General features: G+C 41.6%; 1 protein-coding gene, 1 long non-coding RNA gene and 1 pseudogene across 2 annotated transcripts in view; 2 read left to right on the plus strand and 1 right to left on the minus strand.

Moving 5' to 3' along the window:
* The window catches only part of LOC107727953 (uncharacterized), a 7,597-nt gene extending 6,434 nt beyond the window's left edge, over positions 1-1,163 (plus strand). Inside the window, exon 3 of the long non-coding RNA XR_001638412.1 lies at positions 1,051-1,163. This is a non-coding gene — a long non-coding RNA (uncharacterized LOC107727953). The remainder of the gene's footprint in view (positions 1-1,050) is intronic.
* klhl11 (kelch-like family member 11) overlaps positions 1-5,236 on the plus strand; it is a 13,360-nt gene extending 8,124 nt beyond the window's left edge. Inside the window, exon 2 of the mRNA XM_016537992.1 lies at positions 2,219-5,236. Coding sequence (XP_016393478.1) covers positions 2,219-3,806 — 1,588 coding nt within the window. The 3' untranslated portion in view covers positions 3,807-5,236. The remainder of the gene's footprint in view (positions 1-2,218) is intronic.
* Positions 5,237-6,858: 1,622 nt separating this feature from the next.
* Positions 6,859-10,585, minus strand: part of LOC107727948 (peptidyl-prolyl cis-trans isomerase FKBP10-like) — a 17,363-nt pseudogene continuing 13,636 nt past the window's right edge.

The raw sequence follows: 10,585 nt of genomic DNA on the forward strand, positions 1-10,585 counted from the left end.
AAAGCTTTATTTGAACATTTAAGATATTTGAACATGCTATTAGATAAACTGTTGTCAGTCATGTTGTCATTTAAAATCCGGACATCATTGGCAATGTTATTGTTTTAGTTATGCAAACAAAAACTCATTTTATTTGTTTTTTGTTGATTTGAAATGTAAAACTTGGTGAAATGATTTGTGTGTCAGTACTTTTTGAACATTTCCAGCACATTTTAACAATACCGTGATAATACTGATAACCGTGATCATTTTGGTCACTATAATCGTGATAAGAAATTTTCATACCGTTACATCCCTAGTCGTTTCCAACATCATTAAATAACACCCGACCGACTTTATCACTGTGTAGATACTGATACGCCTCTGAGCTTTTCAAATTGTTCATAGCCTTACCATCACAGGCTAAGTTACTGAATCTACAAAATAGCTAAAAATGCTACCGTACGTGATACGAGGCCATCTTCCCAACCATCTACCGCGGAGGGTAAAGGTACTGTAATTTCACCCTTTTTAAGTTCATTGAAGTTGTGTTCCTTCCCACATCATTAGCAAGTTTGGATCGCTAAGTCTTGAATGACTGACTGTCAACTGTTGAATGAATAAGTGTCACGTGCCGCTTGTTTACTACGAACCGGAAGACGCTCCCACTTTTGACGCAAGGCCTCATGAGGCGTAGGAAACTTGTGGATAGAGAGATGAGAGGGTCTGTATTACTTACTATTGGAGAAAGCGTAACGGTTAACTTGGATCACGTGTGCCTTATTTACCAATCACATTATAGCCTTGACATCATTGAATTTCAGTTCGAGTTGTGCGACACTCAATCGCCGTTTACGGATACCATAAGAATGAATGAGAAGTGCCATAAGCTGAATCCCACCTGTCGCAAAAAGTCAGTGACTTCTCTTATAAAACGGCATTTGTTTTTCTCTGTGTAAACTCTAAAAATAGTTAAATCCAAAAGTATTGTTTCGTGTAAAACACGTTGAAGATTAGCTGATAGGCTGTCGATGCATTAAATGATAAGCTGTTACCTCTAAGAGGTAAGAGGCCATCTAAGAGGACCAAATCGGAGGTCTGGTCGTATTTTGGCTTTTACAAGAGTCCTGAAGGCAATTTAATCGAGGACGGTCACCCTGTCTGCAGATCTTGCAAGAAGAAAACAATCGTCAGGACAATATGATCACTACAGCAATATTATAGTAGTATTAATACTAAATTCCTCTGATTTCATTTTCAATACAATCAAAAACTGAGACGCAAGACGGCAAATTACATTTGAATGAAACGAGAGAACGCGTCCTCACCTCCGCGGTGATACAAGAGACATGGATGTGCACTGTGTTATAATGCTTTGCTATTGACAACAGTCATTATAAGGAAGGAAATGCAGCAGAACAGAATCAAGTATTCCAGTAGTATAGTCACCTGAACCAACAACTTATACATGTACTGGCAAACCGGAAGCATTAGCATTAGCCGTTACGCTTTTTTGGCTAAAGTTTGCAGGCTTGCCTTCTAGTGGCTTTGCTTCTAATGGCAGCTGCAGTGACGTGCTGACTTTATGGATTAGCGATTGGCTCTTTTACTCAGAAGGTGGGGCTTCGTTCGATAGAGTGGCCATATTGAGCGCTGCATTTTTCCCCATTGAAAACTATATGAGTGACACGTCTTGGGTATTCTATAGTCTTTGTCCAAAAGCGCAACCTGGTGGCTAGTTAAATTCATTTGGGGCTACCTAAATCTGAAGAGTGCCTGCCCTAAGGGCTACCTGGAATTTTTACATTTTTGCGAGCCCTTCATATTGTTTGTATTTCATTATAAAACTGACAGAATTTGAAAGCTGAGACTTTATTTTATATTAAAAGTACCAAAAGCACAAAGCTTACTGTTATAATTGGGTGGCTGGCGCACTAATAGCCTAAATAATGAATGCATTCGAAGATGTGAAATATTATATATATTATATTATAGCTTTAAAGTGTCAGTAACTTTTAACAGTCCTGCACTGCGTGTATATATTTTGATACTGTGATATACACAATATAGAAAAATCTCTAGACCTATTGATTTTATATCGTCGCCATGTCATACTGCCCAGCCCTAGCTGACTACTAGAACAAATAAAACAAAAGAGCACCCACATCATATATCTTGCCTGTTCTTGTTGTGGGTTTTTGTAAGGCCTAAAACAATGTCTTTTCTTTTCTACTCACAGGTTCTTGCTTGTGCAGTTGAAGGATTTTTGTGGAGAATTTCTCAAGAGGAAGCTCAGCCTGGGCAACTGTGTGGCCGTCCATAGCCTTGCACACATGTACACTTTGGATCAGCTGGCCTTACGTGCTGCTGACATGATTCGTCGCAACTTCCACAAAGTCATCCAGGATGAGGAATTTTACACGCTTCCATTCCACCTGGTCAGAGACTGGCTGTCAGACGCAGAGATTACAGTTGACTCTGAGGAGGTTTTGTTTGATGCAGTGGTCAAATGGGTTCAAAAGAGCTCAGAAGAACGGGTAAAGTATTTTGAGGAGCTTTTTCGTCTTCTCAGGCTGCCACAGATAAAGCCAACGTATCTTACAAGAGTTGTGAAAAATGAGCCTTTGGTCGCGCAGAATGCAGCCTGCCTACAGCTTGTGTCAGAGGCTGTGGAGGGTCATGCGATCCGCTTTGAGAACCTCAAATCAGCAGATACAGAGTTCTGGGCTTCATACATGGCCACATTCCAACCAAGATTTGGCCAGAACATGGATGTCATCATGGTGGTCGGCGGAGTCTCTGAAGGAGGTGACTACCTGAGTGAGTGCGTAGGGTACTTTGTATACGAAGACCGTTGGGTCAATTTGCCACACATCCATAACCATCTGGATGGTCACGCTATTGCGGCCACTGATACCCATGTATACGTGGCTGGGTCCATGGAGCCAGGATTTGCCAAGACTGTGGAACGCTACAATCCAAATCGCAACACCTGGGAACAAGTGAGTAACCTCACAACACGCAAGCATTCCTTTGGCCTCACCTGCATCAAAAACATTCTGTATAGTATTGGCGGTCATGGCAACTTCAGCCCTGGCTTTAAGGATGTGAGTGTCTATGAACCTGACCAAGACAAGTGGCACAACCTAGAATCTGCTCCTAAGATTTTGAGAGACGTCAAGGCCATTAGTGTCGAAGATCGATACGTTTATGTCACGGCGCGAACGCCCATAGATACTGACAGCGATGATGGGTTGAAGACGGTGACTACTCGCTACGACACTGACAGTCGCCAGTGGCAAGAAGTCGATTCCTTACCGCTTATCGACAACTACTGCTTGTTCCAAATGGCTGTAGCATCGACTAACTTCTACCACACGGCTTCTTGCTGTCCCAAGAGCTACACTAACGTACGTGACGATGTAGCTCGTCAGAAGATCAGCGCAAGGATATCTGATGATATTCTTGAGAGCCTTCCCCCAGAGGTTACTAGTATTGAGGGTGCTGCTATCTGCTATCTTGATGATGATGTGTTTGTGATTGGTGGCTGGAAGAACAGTGACGATGTGGATAAGCAGTATCGCAAGGAGGCATACCGTTATTGTGCTGAGCGCAAACGCTGGATGCTTCTGCCGCCCATGCCTCAGCCTCGCTGCCGTGCCACAGCATGTCACGTTCGCATTCCCTACCGCTTTCTATATGGCTGTCAGCGTTACCCAATGCCACAGAATTTGGCACGCCAGAGGGACCGTATGCAGCAAATGCAACAGTTACATCGTCGCACGTTAACTCTACGCAGGCAGTTACAATCACAGATTGAATGCTAAGAGCTCTTGTTGCTCAGTAGAAAACCTGCTGCAAAAATCATGATAATTTAGTGTCTTCAGCATTCCCATGATCCATTCTTATTAAAATGTGTATTATTTGTTTACTTGTGGCATTTCATCACTGAGACCGTGAATGAAATGGCTGAAGCTAGTAAAAGAGTATTTTCAATGTGACTTTGTATAATGGAATCATATAAATATGTAAAAAAAAAAAAAAAGATAAGTTTGTAAATATCTGTACACATGAAACATTGTTTCATGGCCTTGCATGAATTTGCCTTATTCCTGCAGTCAGCAAGTTGCAGAATGCTGCGCATTGTTAATTTATCTAGAGTCATAATGTTCCATGTGGTGATGGTTGCCCTGCTACATTTGTGGGTTTTTAAGGTTGTTTGTTTTGCAGGGAGTGACATGTGTTCAACCATTTTTCCCAGCTGTAATGAATCACCAGTTCAAAAACCATTTTCAAAACTGTTCAAAAACAAACCATTAATAACTACAAAAATAACCACTGCATCTTTATTCCCTTCACTTGTTAATTAGATCCTGGTCTTAATTGTGATGAATTTACTTGTTTGGCACTTGAATGCAATTCCTTCACAATCTTTGTTAATATTTGCAAAAATGCATTCTTCACAACTACAAGCACTTAATTTCAGCATTAGCCCTTGTCTTAATCTTTATTCTTATTGTTTTAATTGATTATATTTGTTCTTTTTCAACTTTAAAGCACGGAATAAAGACAGTTATGGCATCAGTTATGGATGCATGAAGGCTGCACTTAATACAACTGGAAAACCATATAGTCAAGGATCCATTACCTCAGGGTCAAGGGCAGGACCTTGTAAACTGTTACTTAAAAATAATTTGTCATTGGTGTTGCAGTCTGTGCCATTTCAAAATCTCTCAACTTCCTTTATTTATTTTTTTTCATTCATATATATTTTTAGCCATAGACATCAGCTTGTGTTTTGTCATGCATTGCCTGTCAATAATTATGTCAACATTTCCCATCAGTCTGTAGTTGTCCATTCCAATTTTAGTAAGGCACCTACTGATGGTACCCTCAATGCATCCTTGTCTTTGTTACATAAATAGCGTTATATATAATCAATTTTTTTATTATTTGAAATCAGTTTTCATCTTTCATCTCCATTCCCTCTTTGTATCCCCTCAAAGTCTTTTCCTGTCTTTTACAATATGTGATGTTTGATGTCTTTTATTACAAGAAAACTCTGTGCACTTCACTTAGGTGAAAACTTATCAACCAATCATTGGCACCATCTAGACCAGAAAACGTTTTGTAATGTTCACCTGAAGAACATTTAGTCCACACCAGTCTTAAAGTATGTCATCTTAGCTGAACTAATGTTACGCTTCGATGTTAAAATCTCTACTAAATGCAAGATTAAAATGGCTTTGACAATGTATCTATAGCTCTCATATTGACTTGCAGATTTTCATAGTCATTTCATACAGGGAAAAACCCCATGAGACATACAGTGAACATACATTATTAAGCCTTTTTCAAACATTTTCCTGCATATTGGAGACTCTGTAGAATCTTAGATATTGTATTCAATGGGAAATGTAAGTTTTGTGTCTCTCATGTTGAGATGTGGTTTAATAGTGTTTAAGATCTATATCAGTTTCTTTCCTTCTTGCACAGAAGAAATGAGTGTGTATGTATGTGTGCGTCTGACAATAAGAGTAGCAAGGCTGGGATGTTATCTTGTCCCACTCTCATTGTTTTAAAGTCTTTGAAGGGCGAATATAGTTCTTTGCATGTGGTATAAAGTATGCACATGTTGTGGATCTCAGTGATTTGCAATAAATATTTATTAAAAATCTGATATTGTCCAAGAGTAGTTGTTCTGGCTTTGAACTTCCTGAAGTTCCATTACTTTTATGTTTGATAATGTTTTTGATGCAGTATAACTTTGTATTGCAGTGTTAAATTTAAATAGATTAAGGCATTTTCACACAGAATATTATTTCCCAATTGATATGCTTGACAGCGTGTGCAAATTGACATGAGATCTGTTGCTGTGCATGGTTTGATCGTCACTATAGGAAATAATATGGTCAAAATACAATAAAGAAATTATACCACCATGAGCAAACCTTTTGTCATTTTAAGTTTACACAGTTTTAGTGACTGGTGGACACACATATATGTACATAAAGTTTAATAGAAACCAATGCAAAGATAAGAAGGCAGAAATAGCTTAAATTAAACACCGCTACATCCAGAAAGTTGTAAAAACTCAAGTTATCAGCTTATATGCCTACAAATACTTACAGCCGGAAAATCATCTATCACAAAACAGTATTATGAAAGGACGAATGAACAAATCATTCATGAATGAAGATTAACGTCGGTTCTGGAGAGCCAGAGTCCTGCAGAATTTCGCAAAACTCTGCAGGACTCTGGCTCTCCAGGACTGACGTTGGCCACCCCTGATTTAATAGTATACTAGTATAATTAGCATATTAGAATTATTTCTAAAGCAGGGTTCCTCAAATCCAGTCCTGGAGGGCCGCTGCCCTGCAGAGTTGAGCTCAAACCCTGATCAAACTCACCTACCTTTGATTTTCTAATGATCCTGGAAGACCTTGATTAACTTGTTCAGGTGTGTTTGATCAAGGTTGGAGCTAAACTCTGCAGGGCATTGGCCCTTCAGGACAAGATTTGAGGAACCCTGTTCTAAAGGATCATGTGACACTAAAGACTGGCGGAATGGCTGCTGAAATGTACATATATTACATAATATAGTAATACAGTAATAAATGCAGCATTGGTGAGCATAAGAGACTTATTCAAAGACATAAAGATAAGACAATTTGACTAAGACAAGGCAGAGATAAGATAAAGACATAAAAAGCCATCAAAATCTTAAATTTTCCAAACCTAAGAATAATTATACTTAATTATATTGATCAAATTATTAATTACAAGTATAAGTCAAATATACTTAGGCTTTCTGTGTTGTCTGTGTTGATATTCTCTTATTTTAAGTCTAAAAGAGGTAAGCTAATAGCACACTTGAATACATTTCTTTTTTTTGTAAGGGTTGTCATATTTCATTTCAAAATAAAATGTTTACAAATACTTTTGGAACATTTTATTAGGTGGCACAAATGCATTTTTGAGATGCAATATTTTTAGGAATATAAAAATATGTGACCATCAAATGTACAAACTTAATACTGGAAAGCATGTTGGTATGGTTTTCAGCCTCAGGGTTATGAGTCTGTTGCTTTGTTCTAATGCTTTTGTGAATGTCCATGAGAGTTTCACAGTTCTTCATGGCGTGTTTTCTCTGCATCTTCATCCACTTTTAGTTTTAGCTCATCCTGAGTGATCAGACCATCAGTGTTCCTATCCTGGTTCTTGAACATATCTATGATGACACTATCCGGATCCTGAGCTGGTTTAAGACGACCTTTACCTTCTGATACCTGCTGTTTGATGAACTGTGAAAACTGTGGAGACACAAGTTACAGTAGTAAAGTGAGGATTAAAACCAAATCATTGCTTTCTTACCCAAGTGACTGTGGCACTTACTAAAACAAGTATTCAATTACAAAGACCATGTGCCCTGAATAAAAACGGTGACAAGAGGTAAATACTTAAGCAATAGTAAAGAAAAAGCTAATATAAAAGCACAAAAAGTCCCACATCTAGCAATGTAACATGACTTACAGTAACTAGACAGAAGTCAGTGAGTTTAGTATTGTGCTCTTGAGTAAGGCACTTAACCTCAGTCTATTCCATTGTGGTCTCACACAGATTATTGTCATAAAGTCTGGTCCACCTTGCAGCTTATTTTGGCCAAGAACCACCCACTTAGACAGGAAGAGATTATTTGACTGACATGTAAAGTAACCAATCATTGTTCATTCAGTTTTATGTGCCATTTAGTATAGACTAATATATTTGATACTGCATTTCATCTGTAACGGAACAAAATCTTGGAATCGTCTGTATGTAAGTCTGTATGTGCTCCAAAATTGTTTTACCATAAAACTAGAATTGTGCCTGCACTTGTTTGACATTTTCATTGTGCTTAGTGAATGAATCTCTCAGATATCTTCACAACATAACACATTTCAGGGCCTGATTGCTTGTGATCATCATCATTTTTAAGCAGATCAGGGGTCTGACAACTTCATCAGAAAAGCTTGCTCAAAGGCTGAAAGCATCTAGAGTTAAAAACTGACCTCCTCTAAAGGGACCTGTTGGTCCTGGTTAACGTCTAGTGCCTCAAACAAATGACCCGGACTCTCTTCGAGCCAAATGAACAGGTAGCCTTCAGGAACTCCCTTCTGCAGAGACACCAACTCCAGCTCGAACCGCAGCACTGCACTTCCCGGGACAATGCCAGCTAGGAAAACGAGAGCACAGGATGCACATTTATCAGAAATTGAAAAGAATTCATTAACCTTTTATTGCAGTGTTCCTTATTCTGTTGCTGTTTGAAAACTCCAAAAAAATACGACATTTCAGATGCAGGCCATCCAAGATGAAATGGAGTTGCACACACACATACTCACACACACACACACAGAATAGACTTGAATTTGGCTTGTCCACGTTTAAAGGTAGTTTACCCAAAAATAGTTCACCCAAAAATATAAATTCGCTGAAAATGTACTCACCCTCAGGCCATATAAGCAGTAGGTGAGTTTGTTCATTCATCAGAACAGATTTAGAGAAATTTAGCATTATATCACTTGCTCACCAATGGATCCTCTGCAGTGAATGGGTGCCATCAGAATAAGAGTCCAAACAGCTGATAAAAGCTTCACAATAATCCACAAGTATTATTACTAGTATTTAAGCCCTGTCTGTTCCTTTGATCTTCGTCTGCTATTATATTTGGATTTACGTTGCTGAGCTTTTGATATTGTTTGTTTATGGACTTGTGGATATTCTCCTTGATTTATTATTAAAAACTCCTTTTGAACTTTACTCCTTCGTTGTGCACTTGATTCGACACTCAGCCAATGCCTTACAGAATAGCAGACCTAGAAAATTTAAAATATAGTGGCTTTCTCTGTTTGTTTTGTTTTATTTATTTATTGTTTTCCTCTCCCGGAATGGACTTGCCAGCCATACAGCTCCTATGCCTGGAGCAGTTGGACTGTTTGCTGGAGGACCACACCAGGTACTTTTTATATCTGGCGTGCCTTGCGTACTACCCCGACCGCTCGCTCTGTGTATTTTATGTCACCAGCTTGAGCGAGCGGTGTAAGGCACGCCTACCAGCGAATGGTCCCCGAGAGGATTTCGCCGCTTTTGTGGAGTGGGTGCTGGTGAATTGTGGATCACCGCTCACCATCGACACCTCAGAGGAGGAATTCACCAGCCCCACTTCCAATCCAGAGCCCAGCCAGCCTTCACCACACCGTTGCACGGAGCACTCGCCAGAGCCCACCGCAGAGCCAGAGCCTGCCACGATAAAAGAGCCAGCGCTGACAGGAGCGACAGAGCCTAACATCGCCCCAGAACCCGAGCGCGAGAATGCGACTGACAAGGTGTGTGAGCCGGCAACACCCTGTATCGTCGTGGGAGTACTTGTAGAGATCGAGGGAATGGAATGTGACCCCGCCCACACTCCCACCGCTGAGGGTGAGCTGTCGCTGGCCTCTGAAATATTTGACTGTTTAAATGAGGAGGAATACTGGCTTCTCCCTACCGCTGGTCCTGCCCAGCTCTCCTTCGTCAGCCAGCTACTCGTCACCAGCATCGGGAAGTTTCCCGCCCAGCCTCCCACTTCCTCCTCCTCTGTCTCAGCCAGCCATTCCATTGGCCCTGTGTCAGCTGGCCACTGAAGATACCTCAGCTCACCCTCAGCACGCCAAAACCGTTGGATTGGATGAGCTTCGGGATCTTCAGCTTCCAGCTACCTCGGGGTTGGAGGAACCCCCGGTTTCCACCTCCAGCCTCCGAGACCCGGACTCCACCTCGGCCCTTCGACCCATCGGCTCCACCTTGGCTCATTGCTCCGTCTCCACCGTGGCCCATCATCATCCCACTGGCTCCACTGGGCTCCCTCGTCCCTCCGGCTCTGCCTTGGTCAGTTGTCGACCATCATTTGCCTCAGGATTCCACTCCTTCGGCTTCGCCTTGTCCCTCCATCCCTCTGGCTTCTCCTTCCAGCTCCACCTTGGTCCTCTGTCGCTCCAGCTCCCTGCCTCCGCCTCGGTCACCTGAGCCGCCAGCTCCGCCTTGGCCCTCCGGATCCTCAGTGTCGCCCTGGCTCTGCAGCTCTCCGTCTCCATACTGGGCTCCTCTTCCACTAGCTCGTCTCCATCAATCGGCTCTCTGGTGTCGTCGGCCCCATCTCCACCATGGCTTCTTCCACCGTCAACTCCACCTGGCTCCGGGCACCTCCCTCCATCTACTCCACCCTGGCCTTATGAACTATGCCCCTTTCCCATTGCCTGCCCCTCACCTGCCCCACACCCGCCTCCTGAACCCCCACCCTCCCTCTCCTGGACTGCTTTTGTCGGCGCGAGGACGCACCGTTCCAGGAGGGGATGAAATGTCACGTTTCTGTTCTGTTGTGTTTTGGTTACTCTGTTTCTCTCCTTCTCCTATTTAGCGACCAAACTCTGGAATAACCTACCTAACATTGTTCGGGAGGCAGACACTCTCTGTCAGTTTAAATCTAGATTAAAGACCCATCTCTTTAACCTGGCTTACACATAACACACTAACACATTTCTAATATTCAAATCCGTTAAAGGATTTTTAGGCTGCATTAATTAGG

This window comes from Sinocyclocheilus rhinocerous, unplaced genomic scaffold (genome assembly GCF_001515625.1).
Source record: "Sinocyclocheilus rhinocerous isolate Xijiao unplaced genomic scaffold, SAMN03320098_v1.1 scaffold3201, whole genome shotgun sequence".
NCBI classification, from domain to species: Eukaryota; Metazoa; Chordata; class Actinopteri; order Cypriniformes; family Cyprinidae; genus Sinocyclocheilus; species Sinocyclocheilus rhinocerous.